We start from the raw sequence: 19,746 nt of genomic DNA on the forward strand, positions 1-19,746 counted from the left end.
GTTTGGTTTAATATGTCGTCTGAACCCAGGCACATGGTTTATCTCTCTCTGAGACATGAACTGCAGCTCAGCACAGAAGCAAAATGATCAGGGAGGAGCAAATTGATCACCTCTCCAGGGGTCTGCACATTTGCACATTCATGTTAAGCCATGTTGGCTGGGGGGTTAAGAACAAGCATTCTGGAGAGATTTGACCCTCTTCTGTTTCCTTTTCAACTTATTTTCTTTACCAATCTTCTTGTTTTTAAGAAGATTCCTTTTTTGAATCCAGATGTGACTATGTTGGACTTATTTAGCAATTGTATACACACACACACACACACACACACACACAAACACACACACAGAGAGAGAGAGAGAGAGAGAGAGAGAGAGAGAGAGAGAGAGAGTGTGTTTCATGAGCAAAGGCACCATCATTTAGAGTATCTAGGCATCAGTGGTGTGTAGTCAGTGGACTAGGGGGACTAGACTAGGCCCCTAAATGTTCCCCTTTGGGAAGGAGGGATGTTCCCCCTTCCCAAAGCTCAGGAAGCTTCTGCCTAGCTCGGGGAGGAAGGTACAATGCTTTTTTGGAACATCATCCTTTGAGAACACCTCCCCCCGCTCTACTGGCTGCCCAAAGATCTTCTAAATCTCAATAGCCACAGGCAAAACTAATCCTTTTATCACCTCCATGGATCACAGATGTGCTCAGACTTCATAGCATTGTAGTTAAAGCACAGGTTTCTTGGTAGATAAAGAAGCAGGGCTGGCTGAATTCTTAAATGAGAGGTACTTAGATTCTGTCCTGCCTGCAGACCATGCCTACCTATCTAAAACTCAGATCTCAGAATTCGTGCTATATGCGGATTTGGTGTCTATGGATTTGGTGTCTATGGTCTATGGACACCATCTTTCAGCCTCCCAAGGTTTTTCTCCTTGTGCAAGGATTCAAAGACCGACAGGCATACAGAGATTGCAGGAGGTAATATGATAGCAATTTTATTAGATGCCAGATTTTGATGAGCACCAGAAATTTGTTTGTTTCTAGTGGAGGAGAATTGCAGCAATAACTTTGAAGAGAATTTAGTCTTGTAAAGGAGGAAATTTGATAATACATTGGGTTGAATGAAATAAAACAAGTGGAAGAAAGGAAAGTACTGAAGTTCACACAGAAAATGAAAGAAAGACTGGGGTAAAAGAATGTATAACTGACATTTAGAAGTGGAAAATACTGGAAACTGGGTTTACATTATTATTTTGGTAATTAAAGGGCAATGTGTTGGATTTACTTACTAACTGCATTGGTGAATGAAAGAGGAAAAGTTCTCAGGACAAACACTGGATCAGTGTATCTCAAAGCATGGGGCACTACTGGACTTCATTACATTTTCATTTGGACCTCATCACTGCGGCCCATTCCTCACTCATCCAGCCCACTTTCCTGCTGTACTGTAGCTGTTTAGTTGGATTCCACCCCACCCCCCATCCTCTTTCCTCCCTCTCTGGCCTCTTGCCAAGCCATTGAAGTCTCTTATGACAGATTCAGTAGTGATGGTTGCCTGTTCTGCCTAAGAAGAGCAAACTGACATTGGGCAGCACTGGCAGAAGCAGGAAGAGAATGTAGAACTGAATAAAGGTGGACTGGGAGACAGAGGTTGGTGGGAGAAGGGAGGAAGAATGCTGGGGACATTGGAAAAAAATAGAAAGAAAGTTAATGGACAGTATCCAACTAACTTAGGTCGGTGCAGATTTCCACTTGCACAATGGAACTTCTCTCCCCATGCGCATCCCACATTCTCCTCAAATCTGCTCCAAAAGGTAGGAGGGAATGCAGGAAGGGGAGAAGAGGGGGAAGTTCCATTTTGCAAGTGGAAAATCTTGTACTGATGGAACAAGTTAGTTGGATACTGCCCATTCTATCTTATTACTCCTGTGGGTGTATTTCATGAACAGAATGCTACTCGGGGGGATTCTATATCCATGTGGTTGTTTTGTCTTATTCGGAGATCTTGCAACCATTTAAGAGACAAGAGTACAAATTGAAAATACTGCATTGCCATAGAAGTATTTTCAGTGCCTGTTATTTGCATGATTGGACACATATGCCACATAAACATGCTCTCTTCTTGAACCCAAAGAGAGAGAAAAACCCCCGCAAAATAATGTGTTGCAGCTAAGTTACAGTTTGTATACCTTTTAATAAACTTTTGGGGGGAGTTGAAGTGTCTCCATGGTCTCTATCAAAGCATAAATCCAAGATGAAATTAGCAAATCTATAAAAACATAGATTTCTTAATGTGCATTCTGAAAACAGCCAGAAACAGGTGGAGCAATCTGGCGGTCTTTCATTTCCTTCCTCTTACCTTAGTTGGAGATGCTGTTCCCATATGATCATGCATTACTATATCCAGACTTCCAGAAGATAATTTGATTTAATGTGCCAGATATACTTATGTCCTAGAAACAACAATGTTATATAGAGATGGAGCCTTAGTCTGGATTTCATGCTTTACCTTCAAATACGTAGCATCATTTGTGTTCCCTAAAACCCATGATGTTTTATATCTGTGCATTAAAGGTCTCATATTTCTTCATTTTCTTTTTAGGCTGCTCTGTTAAATTCCTTCCCTGCAATATTCGACGAGCTTTTGCAGATGTTCACAGTACAGGAAGTAGCAGAGTTTGTGCGAGGAACTCTTGGGAGTATGCCCAGTACAGTGCATATTGGACAATCTATGGATGTCGTTAAATTGCAGTCTATAGCTCGTACTGTAGATAGTCGCTTGTTTTCTTTCTCGGGTAAGAGAGCATTATTCATTTTAATCCATTTGCATCTAATAATCTAATTCATTACATATTAATGCAACTAACTGTGGACAAAAACTAGAATTGGTTCACAGGTGCTGGTTTTAACCTTTAAAGCCCTATACGGCCTAGGACCCTCGTACTTACAGGACTGCCTCTCCTGGTATGCCCCGCATAATTATTATTAATCCATCTTAGATATAGTAATAATAATAATAATAATAATAATTTATTTATACCCCACTCATCTGGGTAGCTCTGGGCGGCTTCCAACAAAGATTAAAAGTACATTAAAACATCAGTCATTAAAAACTTCCCCAAACAGGGCTGCCTTCAGATGTCTTCTAAACATCAGATAATTGTTTTTCTCTTTGACATCTGATGGGAGGGCATTCCACAGGGCGGATGTGACTACCAAGAAGGCCCTCTGCCTGGTTCCCTGTAACCTCGCTTCTCACAGGGAGGGAACTGCCAGAAGGCCCTCGCCGCTGGATCTCAATGTCTGGTCAGAATGATGGGGGTGGAGATGCTCCTTCAGGTATACTGGGCCGAGGCTGTTTAGGGCTTTAAAGGTCAACACCAACACTTTGAATTGTGCTCGGAAACATACTGGGAGCCAATGTAGCAAAAGATTGTAAAACATTTTATACACTAGACATTCTATACACTTATCAGTGTTGTACAGAAGATATCAGTTGACTTGCCAATGCTCATGTTCAAATAAGTAGGTAACAGAGGAATAAGGTATGTATTGGTTTGTCCAACCTAACCTGAATTAATTCACCCGGTATGTTTTGACTTCGTGTGCCACCAGTGTGCCGTTTCTATTTAAGGTCTAGTAGACAGTTGCCAGTGCCATCTATTGTGCTGCTGTCTCATGTGACCTTTGGCTTACTCCATTCCTGTACGAACCAACATTAAACACCAGCAGGTTATTGCCACTAGTAAATTGACAATTCACACGTGGTTTTAATCCTATTCACTGCAATGGAAATTATGCATGTCTTTTGTAACACTGTGTAAATTAATTCTTTGTTTCGAATTAGAATTTGAGTAAAAAATGGATTCCACTCAAACTTTGTTTCCTGGCAGTCCCTAATTAAGCTGGCATGCTGTTTATAAAGGGGCCAATTAAGTGAATTTTATTGTGCCTTTGTCTATTATTAATGCTAGCTTTTTCATTTTTACATGCATGCCTTTGAATAACAATGAGGCTTCTTATACCAATAGCTGAAACTCTCTCATAAGAAAATGTTGCCTTTTGTTTCCCACTTCTAGAATCCCGGCGCATCTTGTTACCTGTGGTTCTTCATCATATTCATCTTCACCTTAGACAGCAAAAAGAGTTGCTTATCTGCTCTGGAATCCTCAGTAGTATCTTCTCCATCATCAAAACCAGTTCTGTGGTAAATTATATGCCCGCCTTTGTATTACACTCCTAAGAATTTGAACTATAAATTGTGTACAGCTATTTGTGGCCTACTTTCCACAGGTGTATACTGAATTTTGGGACATGTCGAGTAGGAATTTGCCGTGTAATTATTACCTGTGAGGGCTGTGCATATGCAGTACAACACAGTAGCAACGGCAAAACTGTAGATATGTATGGTTGTATGATCAGTGCTTTTGTTATCATTGAAAAGAAAATTTGATCTTTTAAAAGATTTCCCAAAGCTACAATCCTATGCACAATTACCAGGGAATAGTCCCATTGAACAAAGTAGGATTGTGCTGCTACTTTAGCAGAATCATGAAATTCCTAAGATTTTATGTTTGTGACACACAGCATTCAGACTACATTATGCCCTAGACATTCATTCTACTAAGTTCCTGCATTAGTTCCAAAATTGTCCATGAAAATGTTGGGTTCAGTTTGGGTACTCAGTTTTACAGGATCAAACAGATAACAATTAATGGCAATGATAAAATGATTATTCTAAAATTATTTAGTTAATGTAGTGATTGTCATTTTCAGAAAGAAAATCTTCTTTGAGTTATATATTTCAGAAATTAGTTTGGATACAAACTCTTAAGAGCGGAAGGATCTATATTAAGCAACTTTTACAAGATTCAACTGGACCATCTTAGATAATAATGTGTGGGCAGCATTTTGGACCCACTGAATACCTTCGGCATACCATTTCCATTCCATAGGATGATAACTCTTCTTTTTTTAACTGCTTACTGTAGGAGACAGATGTCATTGAGGAGGTAGAAATGATGGTGGAGAGCCTCCTGGATGTACTTTTACAAACTTTGCTTACTATCATGAGTAAATCACAATCTCAGGAGGCGGTAAGAGGACAACGTTGCCCACAGTGCACAGCTGAAATCACTGTTAGTAACTAACAATCAGGTTCTATTTCCTGCTTATCTAACCTTCTCCCTTTCCCTCAACACAGCATTTCACCTTATTCCACCTTTCCTGCATGAACTTTTACCTACTTCAAAACTGAAAACCTTGCCCTTCATTCCAGTGATAAAGTTAAGCACAGCCGCCATGGTGCTGCTCATTTACTTAGCTACTCAAAGGAGCATAAATTATATTGTGAATTAGTTGCCAGTCATTGGCTGCCATAATTGAAAGTTATCAGTGGGCACCATAATAAAATGCTAAGTAATTCCTCACTGAAGGATACAATTATTCTATTTATCCTGGAAAGCTTTCATACAATTTGTTCTGTTTTTTCCAATTAGTCAAAATTATGAATCTTTATAGAGGAGAAAATGATATTACATCACATGCTGAGAAGGCTATAGAAAGCACCAGAGCCATCTAGGGAGAATTGCAAAATATTTGAGGCTGGATTATTTAAATTCTGCATGGGGGTGGTAGGGAGAAATTATATTCCTTTTTTTCCCTTTTCCACTGAAGGGAGACAAATCAAATTCTTACCCTAACTTTATCCATCCTGAATTTATTGGGCTAAATAATTTCTTATGTTGTTTTTTAATTGATATTATGCCTCTTCAACAAAATAGACTACTCAGTATGAATTTACCAAATAGAAATCTTAATTTGAAATGATCAAGACAAGTACTTTAAAATCCATACACATGTGCTTTGCTTTCACAAGTATTGAAACATTTTCACCCCTTACTCCTTTTCCCTCTACCCCAAAGGTATTTTTTGTTATATGAATTGAACATGTGATCATTCTAATAAAATAATTCTTCATTGGGATTGGCAGGGGGAATATGTGTCCTGTCTTTTGTCTCTACTTCGTCAGATGTCTGACACTCATTTCCAACATTTACTGGAGAATTTCCAAAGCAAGGATGAATTAAAGGTAAGCTAAGAACCAACCCTAGGGACGCGGGTGGCGCTGTGGGTAAAACCTCAGCGCCTAGGACTTGCCGATTGCATGGTCGGCGGTTCGAATCCCCGCGGCGGGGTGAGCTCCCGTCGTTCGGTTCCAGCTCCTGCCCACCTAGCAGTTCAAAAGCACCCTTAAGTGCAAGTAGATAAATAGGTACCGCTTTATAGCGGGAAGGTAAACGGCATTTCCGTGTGCTGCTCTGGTGCCGGTTCGTCAGAGCAGCTTCGTCACGCTGGCCACGTGACCCGGAAGTGTCTGCGGACAGCGCTGGCTCCCGGCCTCTAGAGTGAGATGAGCGCACAACCCTAGAGTCGGACACAACTGGCCCGTACGGGCAGGGGTACCTTTACCTTTACCTTTAAGAACCAACCCTAATCATATATATTTTACCAATATAGCTGATGAAAAATAGCAGCAGTGGACTATATCACAAGTTTTCAGAATGATTTGTAATATTTATCTGACAGATTAGAGAACTGGGCAAAAACAAACATTTGGAATATGATGTCATCAATATAGCAATGATAACCAACACTGTCTCCTGTTCAGGGAGGCTGTGGAGGTTCTGAATCTATTCCTGAGAATAGTAATAGATTAGATGTGAACTAACAATTTGAAATGTAATATCGACAAGAGACAATTGCTTCTGATAAGTAGAATGATGAACTCAGTGATAGAGATGTGGCTTGTTTTTAGAAGAGGTTACTATTTCCTTGAAAATTAGGTTAGCAATAAAGGAATCTTCCTGGATTCTGAGGTGGTGGCTATGGCCAGGCATGTTTCTGGAGAAGGAAAGCACTGAACATGGTACAAAAACCATAGTTGAATCACGGTTGAATTACTCCTGCACACTCTGCAAGGGGCCTTTGAAAATTATCAGAAACTGCAGCTGGTAAAAAGAAAAAAGAAAAAAAAAACAGCTAAAGTTTTGACTTGAAGTTTTTTTTAGCATGTGGTTCCTCTTTTATATTGGCTTCACTGATTACAAATCTAGATTCAAAGTGCTAGTTGTTACTTTTTAAGACCTAAATGGTTTAGAATGAGAATACCTGAAGGACTATCCTGCACAGGAATATTGTGACACAAGGCACACCAGGTGGCCACCCTCTCCTATATGGGTAGCAGTGTTGTAGTAGTCAAACAAAAAAGATAGAATTACAGCAGATAGAATAATTGTTTGCCTACAATTCTGCCACTGATTACCGTATTTTTCCATGAAAACCTTTTTTCTAATTTGTTTGTGATAAATTGAGGCTCGTCTGATACATGGGTTAATATGCTAAGTAAGCGAGGGCTGGTGCTGTGGCAGTAGCAGGAAAATGTCAGAGGGGAGGCTGCTTACCTGCTCTTCCTGGCTTAGGAAGAGTATTTGGTGAGTGCCAGTATGCGGTGTATTACGGCACAAGTTCCGTCAGCCAGAGTGGGGGATCCTAGAAAAGCTGCTCAATGTCTCAGCGAACTTACAAAAGAAGCTCAACAACTGTTGAGGGCTTCCAAAAAGAGGGGTCGTCTTATACAAGGGGTCATGTTATACACGGAAAAATACGACAGTTTCTTCCTTTCTGCTAGGAATTTCTGCTAAAGACTTTCTGCGTATTTCGAAATCTGATGAAGATGAGTGTCTTTCCTCGGGATTGGATGGTGATGAGATTGCTCACCAGCAAGTGAGTGCACACGTAATTTAGAATGCTCAAGTGTTTTTTTGGGGTTTTTTCCTGAAAATGATGTGCTTTTTCTCTAGATGCAGGATTCTTGTCTGGAATTCACGGTGCTGTTTTTAAACCTTTAAAACAGGTTTGGCTGACCTTTGCCCCCCCCCATGCCCCAGTATTGCTGAACTGCAAGCTCCATCACCCCTGTCTATAGACCTTGTTGATTTAGGCTGATGGAAGTTGTAGTCTAAGGATATATGGAGGGCCACACATTACCCACCCCTGCTTTAAAGTTGTAACCTTTAAAGTTCTAGCAGGTTTGGGGGTGATTTACCTTAGGGAGACTTTTCTCTAACATGTGCCCTCTCAGGTATGATCTTTAAATGGGCCCAGGTTTGTGTGCCATCGCAGTCGTTAACAGAAATAGAAACAGAAATAGTCATGGTCTCCTTATGTTTTGTGACATCCCTTCAGGTTACTAAGGACTGCAGCTCAGTGAAAGAGCACATGCTTTTCATGTAGAAGGTTTCGGGTTCAGTCTCACCTTCTCCAAGTAGGGTTGGGGAAGATTCTTGTCTGAAAGCCTGAAGAGTTGCTTTCAAGCAGTATAGAGCTAGATAGACCAGTAGTCTGACAAATGGCCTAAAAAAAACTTAAATGCCAGTTCAAATAAAGCATACTTGTGTGTTTACAAACATTTCCGCAATGTAGTCTCTTTTCTTATTGCAGTATAATAGTTACAACGGTTCAGTTTCTGTCCCCTGCACTGCACAAGAATTTCACCGAAACAGATTTTGATTTTAAGGTAAGGAATGCCATTAACCCTTTTGTAATATTATCACGTCCTTAGCATTGCATCTCTTTCCAGAAACAGCATATACCGTATTTTGAACTAATCGTTACATCTGAGTTGGTGCCATTGTGATTATGTTATGATTCCGTATGACACCTTTGGAAGAATAAACTGATTTCGGGGTAAAATTTATTTCCTGCATATTCGTGAACAAAGGATGTGTTCAGCTATGTCCTGCTCAAAATAATCCCATTGAAATTAATGAACCTAAGTTAATCAGGGCAATTAACTTCAATGGATCTACTCTGAGTAGAACTAGCAAGGCTACCACACAAAGTTTACATCCAGTATACATATTTGTCTTTTATGATTAATCAATTTTTTCTGATTTCTAGGTGTGGAACTCCTATTTCAGTTTGTCAGTCTTGTTTATAAATCAGCCCAGCCTGCAACTAGAATCTGTTACTCCAGCAAAGCGTAAAAAGATACTGGACAAGTAAGGACATTTAATTTCCATCCTCAAGTGTTTGAGAAAAAAGGCTCATATTTATCACCCTATTTCTTATATATTACAAGAATGGGAAAAGGAACCAAGACAGACCTGAGACTCCATAAAATGCAGTCTAACAGTCAAATCCAATGTTGTTTGAATGGGCTTTCCCCTGTTTCTCCTCCCTCACTTCCCCAAGTCTGCTCCCAACTATCTGGAGCAAATGGAGGGAGGAGGAGCTGCAGGAAGGAAAAGAGGAAATTCCTTCTGAGTGAGAGTCCATTCCACTTGTGTGTGGACACCATTGCTTTTAATCCTAAATATTGCTTGTCCATTAAAGAAAACCTGTTTCAAATAGCTAATACTTTGCTGCATTTAATTCTCTCAAGGTCTGTGCCTTTGCTTCTGTTCCAGGTATGGTGACATGCGGGTGATGATGGCGTATGAACTGTTCAGTATGTGGCAGAATCTAGGTAAAGTTGCATTCCAATTTTATCTTAACTTAAGGTCTATATTTATTCCAAATATGTATCATTTAGCCATAAGTATAAGTATATCATACAATGGTACAATAAAATATAGTATACCACTTAAAATACAATTAAAACAAAATAATAGTACAATCCATTACAATATCCAATATTTTCTACTGTAAAAATTATAACACTATCACAATAACACACACAGCAAAGAGAGAGAGATCCTACTCATTTCCAATTCCACTCAACATTATAACAGCAGAGTAGACAATTTATCTGCTATCTGACATTCTTCATCCACCTTCATTATTCTAAATCATGCTGGCCATCCATCAACTATATGGGATTTGGCTCCTTCCTTTCTGTCTAGGGCAATTATATACACTGCACTACAGCACTATATGTTCCAGAGTTTCAACAGCTGGTAGTCTGAATTAATATCAGCAGTGCTCCAGAAGAAACCCTCTGAAACATCCTAACGTAACTGCAGAAGTGAAACTATTATATCTTTCCAAGGTGATTGAAATGTTGAATATGCAAGTTCTGCTCTGTATGGCAAATACGTGACGTCCTGACATCCAGTGTCAGGTAGAAGGGATGTGTTATTTGGGCAGTAATCTCTGCCAACAACTCATAGAAATCCAAATCAAAAATATGCTGACCCAACAAGTTTCAAACCTTTACTTTCTTTTATTGTATTGGAATGCAACATTGTGATCATGTTAAAAACACCCAGATATATATATATATTTTTAAGGGTAAGCAAGTGGATTGACCTCTTGCACTGCCTGAATAATTGGATATTTTAAATTGGCAGAATGATGATCTGTACAAGAGTGGCAAGAAAAGATGCAAAGGGAATGGTATAAATACATTTATATTTTTCTGTTACCAGGTGAACATAAAATTCACTTTATTCCGGGAATGATTGGCCCTTTCCTCGGTGTCACACTGGTTCCACAGCCAGAGGTCCGTAACATCATGATCCCAATTTTTCATGACATGATGGACTGGGAGCAGAGGAAAAATGGCAACTTCAAACAGGTAAGAAGTCTCTTCGGCTCTTTTAATGTCACAGTTTTTTTTTATTTCTTCATGATTGATTTACAGGAAGAAAGTTTTACATCTACAAAGGGAAGCATTATAGCTTTTTAAATATTAAGCATGTATGAACAAATAAATATACGCACAATATTTGCAAATCTCCTGGAGGAGTTCTAAAATCCATTTTGGTTGCTCTTTCGCACTTTTTTTATGAGAACTGAAAAGGCCAGAGCAAAGCTATCAAAAGTGGGAATGGGAACAGGAGAATCAATTTGGTACTCTATCTGCACTGCTGCTTCTCACTGGAGTCCCAAGGCACATTGTGATGCCAGTTTTCTAGTGTGTTGCCGCCATGTTACATGGGGCGCCTGCAGCTGAAATTCTCTTGTTTGTGAATTGCTGGAAGAGTGTTCTGTCACCAGCAAACTCAGCAAACAAGAGGAAAAAATAGGCAGGGGGAAACAGAGGAAGAGAGACATGGAATGAAACGAGGGAGTTGCTGAGAAATGTTTGGGATGTGAAGAGAGAAAAGGATGGAAGATTAACAGAGGGATGGGATCAAAAAGCTCCGAAGCAACACAGACAGAAAACAATTCGTTTTGCGAAGCAGTGAGAGCCATGTGGGATGTGGAAGCAGAGTAAAAGAGGGCAATGCACATAGAAAGCAGACAGCAAATAAAGTGTTAGGGTTGCAGAGAAACATGTGGGAGGGGAAACAGAAAAAGTGGGGTGTAGCAGGTGGGGGTTTAGAGACTGGTGCAGAGAAAGGAGAGAGTGTAAAGAGAAAAATACTGTATTTGGCTTTCTTGATCACAGAGGCTGAGTGCAGGGCGACTTTCCAGGCTTTGTGCCTAGAAGGGAAAAAAGAGAGCCCCATTCACAACCTCTAGTGTGCAGTCCTGTGCTAAACAAGCCTGTACAACTAGAGGTGCGCAGTTTGCTCTCTTGTCTCCTTTGTAATCTTAATATAACAGTAGCTATTTAAGAGCTTCAGGAAAGCAAAAGAATTGGGTGAGTAGCTAGTTTTATATCTGAACCGCTAATTTTAGCTACATAATGGATCTGCATGAACAGATATTTTATAAGAATACCACAGAACTGGTAACAAAATATACCTGAACCCTACACCATCTGGAAATGAAGTTTGACATCCATTTATTGAATACATTAAGGCAAAAGAACATGATTGGCAGCTGCCCTCTTTGCATGGACTCATTTGGAAAAAATATTCTTGAATAATATACTTATCAAGGACAACTTATCAATTATAATGCTGTTTCTTGGAATACTACCACTACTTCCTCTCTCCTCATATCTTTCCTTTCTTGCTTTGATCTTTCTCTTTATTGTTGTTATTATTGCTTGTTGTGCATAAAAACAATTACAGGAAAAAGAATACCACAAAACTTGCTGAAGAACAAAATAAATTTTCATAAGGAAAGTGGATCACATATAGAGACTTTCCAGGTGTTTTTTCACCATTTCTCTCAGACATCTCATGATAGCCCTTGTTCCTGTATAATGAGAAGGGGCACATATAGTCCTGCTAGGACAGGGGGAAAGAATTACAAGAGTCCTGGAAAAGTGTGTGGGTGCCTGGAAAAAGTAAATTATTGGCAGCCAGTTCCAAATAACGCAGGATAATGTGAGAAGGGCTATTGATGGGCCTTGTAAGCGATGTCACAGGGCATCTCGTAGACTATGAAATCAAAAGAGCTGCTTACCCCACTGAAAATTGTTTGTGAAGCTATAGTTAGTGGTTTGATGAAATAGTAATTTGCCAGAAATAGTAAAAGAGTTTTAATGAACGCAACAATACTCTGAACAGATGCATAATATTTTCATAGAAGAAACTAAATGTCTAGGCAGGCTTCCTCAACCTTAGCCCTCCAGATGTTTTTGGCCTACAACTCCCATGATCCCTAGCTAGCAGGACCAGTGGTCAGGGATGCTGGGAATTGTAGTCTCAAAACATCTGGAGGGCCAAGCTTGAGGAAGCCTGGTCTAGAGGGATCCTGAGATTTAGTATAGCCCTTTAATTTTCACTAATGTTATGGGAAGGTACCTTGGAAATGGTGAAGGGAAACATCTAGCTAAGAAATGATGGCAATGATTGGATTACTTTCAGAGCATTTGTCTTCTATTGCTAGCAGATAGTATAAAGCAGTAGAATAAATGTTCCATAGATTTATTTATTTGGTACTTGTTCTACCAAGAAATAAATAAACAAGCAAGCAAGCAAGCCAGGGAAGAAGACAGGGTTACAAAAATAAAACAAGCCCATGTTACTTTTGACTCAGTCAAAAAAGACCTTGAATACTGTGGTGTGACAGTGTTAGAGACAAATGAGGCAAGTTATTCTCCAGGTTGAGCTATTGTTTTACTACATTTAAATTAGGTCAGTGCTGCTTTGGAAATGTTTTTATATGAAGGCAGAAATCATCCATCCTTTCATAAAAGCAGGCTTCCTGCAGAGCATAAGAGATGAACCATAAAATATAATTTTCACAGCCTTCTTGATGTTTGGAATATATAAAGGCAGCTACTGTCTTACAATTTCTTCCTCTCTGATACAGGTGGAAGCAGAATTGATTGATAAGCTTGACAGCTTGGTGTCGGAAGGAAAAGGAGACGAGAACTATCGGGAGCTCTTCAGTCTGCTGTAAGCCTTACTTTTAATGTTACAGGAAACCTTTTACAAACACATAGAGTGTTAGAGTGGAAATCAAAATAAGGCATATATATGAAATGAACAAAGAGATCGTATTCCATCTCATAAATTATTTTTATATCTCTTTTTTCCAAAGAGTTTAACCTATTTTGAAGTACATTTGCATAATAGATGGCTGGATTTGTCCATTATTTCTGAGGTTTTATCTTTGTAACTTCAGGTGCGACTCCACAGTGGGTGGTATCTGTAGCTTTTGGCCAGAAGGGACTGACTTTGCTTAGTGTTACATCTAAACATGAGCTGGTGATTTGTCTTGCTCCAGGCAAACCATGGGCTGCAACCAACATTTGAGGGTTGGCTGGGGGAGACCAGATTGAGATGAATAATAATAATTTTATCATTTGGTTGCCCCAGGCACACTGGGCAGCTTCCATCAATTATAAAAGCATAATAAAACATCAAACATTAAAAAACTCTATACAGGTCTGCCTTCAGATGTCTTCTAAAAGTTGTATAGCTATTTATCTCCTTGAAATCTGATGGAAGGGCATTCCACAGGGTGAGCGCCACTACCAAGAAGGCCCTCTGCCTAGTTCCCTTCTCACAGTGAGGGAACTGCCAGAGGCCCTCAGAGCTGGACCTCAGTGTCCAGGCTGATTGATGGGGGTGAAGACGCTCCTTCAGGTATACAGGGCCAATACTACTTAGGGCTTTAAAGGTCAGCACTAACACTTTGAATTGTGCTCAGAAATGTACTGGGAGCTAGTGTAGATCCTTTAAGACTTGTGTTATATGGTCCTAGTAGCTGCTCCCAATCTGCATTCTGGATTAGTTGTAGTTTCTGAGTTACCTTCAAAGGTAGCCCCATGTAGAGCGCATTGCAGTAGTCCAAGCAGGAGATAACCAGCGCATGTACGATTCTGGATGGATACATTTATTTTATAAAATTATTTCCATAGAGCCTTTCATTTAAGGAAAAATCAAAGCAATATGTAACACTAAGCCATAGGTAGTACAATGGCAGCTAAAACAGGAAAGGAGTGGCCATAATGTCTGCTTGCATGTTTGCTCATTCATGCTAAGCCATGGTTTGGCGTAATGCTATACGCAAACTGGGCCATTGAGGAATTGCAAATCAAGGAAAGAAACCATATATATGGTTTCTTTGGGGGGAGAGAAGGAGTATATCTTGCAATTTTAGAAAAGATTCTGAAAAGAAGAAAACCTTCTTTGTGTCTTCTTGTACCTCTTAGAGCTAAAACTCAAATGGACCTCCACAAGTGTGTTACATCATCAGAAAATTATGCAACAGATATGGAAATGGTTTACTCAAGATTAGAACCAAGACATTGATTGAGAAAAGGAAATATTTGTATATGTATGTTTGGGATTACATTGAAAACAGTGTGCCCATTAATCAACTAGCAGCAGAATAGGGGCAGACACTACACTTGGCATAGTACTCCCTTGGTATGAAGTAGTGATATCTTATCATCTTAATTCAGTACTCTCCTTGTCTTTGCTTCATGCAACATGGATCAGAACCCAGCTCTTTGGGCCCTACCCCAGGTAAGATAATTATTCAAGTTCGATGTGGAAGTGACTTTGATATTAAAATGGCTCCTGGGGCTGTTGAAGCTTTATAATATTCCCAAGGAAATCTTATACACTTTCATTCCATACAGCCTGCTGGAAAAGATTGAGCAAGAGACTTGGAGAGAGACTGGTGTTTCTTTTGTTACATCAGTTACTCGTCTGATGGAACGTCTCCTTGACTACAGGTAATGTGATTATTTAACTTTCCTGGGTGTTTTATGTTTGTCTGTCTGACTTCATCTGTGCGATACTCTGCCTGATTGTTTTTTCATGATTTTTGCCTGCAGTTAAGTTTTCTTTTTACTACTGGGGTACTGTTTAATTGCTGGGTAAGTGAGTAGCTCTGGAGTGTGGGCATAGTCCAGAGCCTAGCCTTGCTGATAACAAATTCTACCATGTGCAGTAGGGTTATCCTCAAAGGAGGTAACACCAACATCAATGTTCCCTTCAGGCAGTCATAGGGTGGGGACACCCCAATGTCAGTTAAGAACTGGAATTGAAGCCCTGTTGTCCTGACCCAAGGCAAAGAGCCCAGGGGAGGGAGATTGGTTTGGTGGGGTCCCAGAACCAGAGGTCACAAGTCCAAGTTTAGAAACAAAATTCCAAGATAGCATGTGAGCTGTGAAGTTGTTCCAACAAGTTTTCCTGGCTATCCACCAAGCTTTTTAGCAGAGGCGGAGATCCCAAGCTACTTACAAGAATACCTGCTGTTATGGCAATTCCTGGTCTGAAGGCAAGTGCTACATCTAGAGCAGGCATGGCCAAACTTGGCCCTCCAAATGTCTTGGGACTACAATTCCCATCATCCCTGACCACTGGTCCTGTTAGCTAGGGATGATGGGAGTTGTAGGCCAAAAGCATCTGGAGGGCCAAGTTTGGCCATGCCTGATCTAGAGGTATGCGTCTCTCCATGGGAGATAATGCTGGATGCACCTCATCTCTAATTCCTCCCACTCTGTTGCACCCTGGAGTCCCCTCCATCCCCCAGGCAGAAAGCAGCTTCCGCACTCTGACAGCCTACCACCAGGAGGAGAGGAAGTCTCTGGGACTCTAGCTTCAACTGCAGTCAGGCACATCCAGAGGCAGAAGGGTTGCTCCCATCACTTGGCCTCTACTCTGTTTTCTCATCACCCTCTCTCTCATATTCATCATCCTCTTCCTATAGTGCCTACCACCCCTGGTTTGAAGCATGGCCAGAGCTATGCTAATGCTTATTCAGTTGTGGTGGCTGTGGGCAGGGTGGGTACTTGTATATTCCTAGTGGAGGAGTTGATTACCGCCTGGGGAAGAAGCCTAGATATCTGGTCTCTGTCCCCCTTCTCAGCCCCTCCATTCATCCAGCAGTTCATTGTGGCTTATTTGCTGATCTATTGTCATTTCTAATTGATGCCATAAAAAGGTCAGTCCATAACAAGGCAAGAAGTTGTCACTTTTTAGTATTTTCTACAATAGCTGGTTCTTTATTGTATTAAATGAATACTCTTATAATCTTTTAAACAAGAACAAAAAAAAACTGGAGAACACAATGAAGTTTTTCATCTCTCCTGAAGCAATGCCTTGCCATTTCAGAGTACTTTATGAACATGGCATTATCTTGGAGCCATTCATTCTGAAGCTAGAAGGCATGGGTAGGGTTAGTGTCTGAATTGGTGATCACCTGAGAACCCTGTGTTGACTGCCTTGAGTTCTTTCACGGAAGGAAGGAATGATATGAATGTAATAAGTTACCGTATTTTTCGCCCTATAGGACGCACTTTTTCCCCTCCAAAAATGAAGGGGAAATGTGTGTGCGTCCTATGGGGCGAATGCAGGCTTTCGCTGAAGCCTGGAGAGCAAGGGGGTCGGTGCGCACTGACCCCTCTCGCTCTCCAGGCTTCAGGAAGCTATCCGCTATCCGTGGGAGACGTGGCTCTCCCACAGCTAGCGGAGACCTTGCCGGCACCCAGAAGCTTGGGGCGCGCTGAGCTCAGCACACCGCAAGCTTCGGGCTTCGCGCAGCGCTCCGCTAGCCGTGGGAGAGCCGCTCGACTCTCCCATGGCTAGCGGAGACCTTGCTGGCACCCAGAAGCTTGGGGCACGCTGAGCTCAGCACGCCCCAAGCTTCGGGCTTCGCACAGCGCTCCACTAGCTGTGGGAGAGCCGCGCGACTCTCCCACGGCTAGCGGATAACAGCCTGTTCTGGGGGCTGGGGTCGGGGGAAGCTCAGGCTTCCCCCACCCCAGCCCCGCACCTGGGGGGGGGGGAAATAAAAAAAAATTTCTTTATTTCCCCTCCCAAAAACTAGCTGCGTCCTACGGGCCGGTGCGTCCTATAGGGCGAAAAATACGGCAATAATAAAAAAATTAATTTATTTTTAGTTTGTATATCTCCCAGCTCTCCCTTGTCTTAAGCTTTATCCATTTTTCCCAAACATAAATTTTGAAATATGACTGTTGTCTTTTTTTAGGGACTGTATGAAAGGAGATGAAACAGAGAACAAGAAAATTGGTTGCACTGTTAACCTTATGGTGAGTTTTATTTTGCTTTTGTTGTTCATTCTAAAATAATTCTTTTTTCAGGTTTTAAAGTAGCAATGCAGAAAATTGCTGAATTATCCAGCAGAGAATTACTGAAGAACAACTACCTGCCTTTGTTTCAAAAAATAAATAAGATTTCTTCAGTGTAATGTTCAGGTGGTTGTGTGAAATTACTGACATAGACTAGTTAATATGTACTTTGCATGTGATGCCTTCTTGAGAAAGTGAATGTCACATTTGACTTTAAATAATTTTGAGCCAGTAGCAGTCACAAGTTTAATTCTTACTTACCAGTTGCTGGTGCTTCTTTGATTCCCGCCAGAGAAATGTGATCAGAGATTTTTGGATCTAGAACCACAAAACAGATTTCCTCTGGAATGTTTTGGTTTACATTCAGAAAATGTTGCCATGCTTTCTCAGGGCATGTGCTTGAATCACTTGTTCATAGTCATGGAATTAGTACTTCTGCAAATGCCTAGGCGAAAAGTAACTCGCATGTGCTAGGACTGGGGTTGCCAATGTGGTACCCTCCAGATGTTGGTGGACTACAACTTCCATCATCCCTAGCCAGCGTAACCAATGATGAGGGATGATGGGAGTTGCAACATCTGGAGGGCATCATGTTGGCTACATCTGCCTAGGATTTCCTTCTGTGACCCTGCCTCTATGCTGCCACAGAGCAGACTGGTCATAGATTAGAGGCCCATATAAGGTGCATGCAACAAAAATACCTTATGATCCTTGATGGAAGTGTAACAAAAGTGTAATTAGAAAAATATCATTTACTGGCTTATTAGGAATTTGTTGATCCTTGCAAATCTCTTGCCCACTCACTCCCCGGCTCAAGTATATAATATGAGTCCCAGTGTAACATCCTTAATGCCCTAGCTTAGAATATATGGTAAAAACCTGAACTAAGATTAGCATTTAATCCCCTGAAAATTGTAAATCTTAAGAGTACTTTTTCAGTGAAACTTCAGTTCAGATATAACACTACACCATGATTTAGCATTATGAGAACAAGTCACAGCAGACCTTGGGCTTGCACGTGCTCTCTTTCTGTTAGAGGTTACCAACCATAACCGCTTCCCAAAGTGTCTAGCAGAGTTTCCCTGGCTGCAGTTGACAAGAACTATAGTCACACTCGAATGTGCAGTCAATAATTACTTTATGCAAGCATTTGGTTATACAAGCATTTTCTTTTACTACTATCTACAAACTATTTACAGTCCTTCTTCCTCTCTTCGGCACAGTATACTTTCAGTCTAGTAATAAACTGTCCTGATACTGCAAACTCATAGTATCCGCAGCACACTTTACCATACATCCAAACTCACTGTAAGCATGTGTACTAACAGCGTATGTGTGCTCTCCCCGTGCCTCAAATTGCAAACTCAACTTCCTCCTTTTAATTGCATGTCCAGCTGACACCAATTAAGCCTGGAGTGCCACTCCCACACATTGAAGAAGCTTCTGGAATGCTTTATAAAGTTTCCAGCAACTATTAATCTGTTTCGTGAAGAATTTATTCCTAACACTTCCTGTGCAGCAGAAGGACACTGAAAACAACTGAAAACATCCACTTTTAGTTTTGAATGATTAGCAATTTTTCATCACATTTGAACTAGGTAAACTGGTTAATTTTAGCAGTGGTTAGTTTGAACAAACCAGGATCATGCCTTGATTTCCAATCTTGATTTGTACAGTTACAATAAATCACAGTGTATCAAGTTCAAACTTAACTGTGGATTATTCAAAACTAAAAGTGGGAAGGTGTTGGTGTTCTCCCCTAATTCATGAAAGTAGGTTTTATGGTGGGAGGACTGGCACATAAGCTCAGCACTCACCAAGCTAAAACATGGTATAGCACTATGTAGCCAGAGTGACAACTGCTTAAGTCTCTAAAGATATACTAAACAATGAAAGTGGTTTTCTGAATTTTTTTATTTCCATTAGAACTTTTATAAATCTGAAATTAATAAGGAAGAAATGTATATTCGCTACATCCACAAGTTGTGTGATATGCACTTGCAGGCTGAAAACTACACAGGTAAGTATGGAAGGAAGCTTTCTTCAAATATTCTCTATTGTCATCTTTAAATATGTATTTTAAATCCTTTGTGGTTTAATTGCACTTAGAAAAGAAGTTAAGTAATATTTTAAATTGCAAATATTTAAATCAAGCCTTGGTCACATGGCATATGCATATAATAACATGCTACTGTTACTTGAACAACATCACAGTGACCAGTATTAACTTTTCTTACTATAGCAGATCCTGTATGAGTGAGTAAGGGAGTTAAAATCAAAAGTGTACAGCATGTGTATTGTGTTTTCAAAGGGTGCTTTGATGGCTTTGGAAAATGCCACAGTTCTGAATTTCTGTAAGCACTTTTGA

General features: G+C 40.4%; 1 protein-coding gene across 6 annotated transcripts in view; it reads left to right on the plus strand.

Moving 5' to 3' along the window:
• Positions 1-19,746, plus strand: part of DOCK3 (dedicator of cytokinesis 3) — a 138,096-nt gene that overhangs the window by 83,323 nt on the left and 35,027 nt on the right. For 3 of the 6 annotated variants that reach the window (XM_080996384.1, XM_080996383.1, XM_080996379.1), the window contains exons 24-37: positions 2,589-2,781; positions 4,066-4,193; positions 4,978-5,124; positions 5,979-6,077; positions 7,677-7,771; positions 8,489-8,564; positions 8,948-9,048; positions 9,457-9,515; positions 10,417-10,565; positions 13,142-13,227; positions 14,779-14,805; positions 14,922-15,017; positions 17,279-17,339; positions 19,305-19,398. In XM_080996384.1, the coding sequence (XP_080852510.1) occupies positions 2,589-2,781; positions 4,066-4,193; positions 4,978-5,124; positions 5,979-6,077; positions 7,677-7,771; positions 8,489-8,564; positions 8,948-9,048; positions 9,457-9,515; positions 10,417-10,565; positions 13,142-13,227; positions 14,779-14,805; positions 14,922-15,017; positions 17,279-17,339; positions 19,305-19,398 (1,411 nt within the window). The remainder of the gene's footprint in view (positions 1-2,588; positions 2,782-4,065; positions 4,194-4,977; positions 5,125-5,978; positions 6,078-7,676; positions 7,772-8,488; positions 8,565-8,947; positions 9,049-9,456; positions 9,516-10,416; positions 10,566-13,141; positions 13,228-14,778; positions 14,806-14,921; positions 15,018-17,278; positions 17,340-19,304; positions 19,399-19,746) is intronic. The other 3 variants (XM_080996381.1, XM_080996380.1, XM_080996382.1) reach the window with 3 other exon arrangements.

Source organism: Podarcis pityusensis (assembly GCF_964106645.2).
Source record: "Podarcis pityusensis genome assembly, chromosome: 2".
In the NCBI taxonomy this organism is placed as follows: Eukaryota; Metazoa; Chordata; class Lepidosauria; order Squamata; family Lacertidae; genus Podarcis; species Podarcis pityusensis.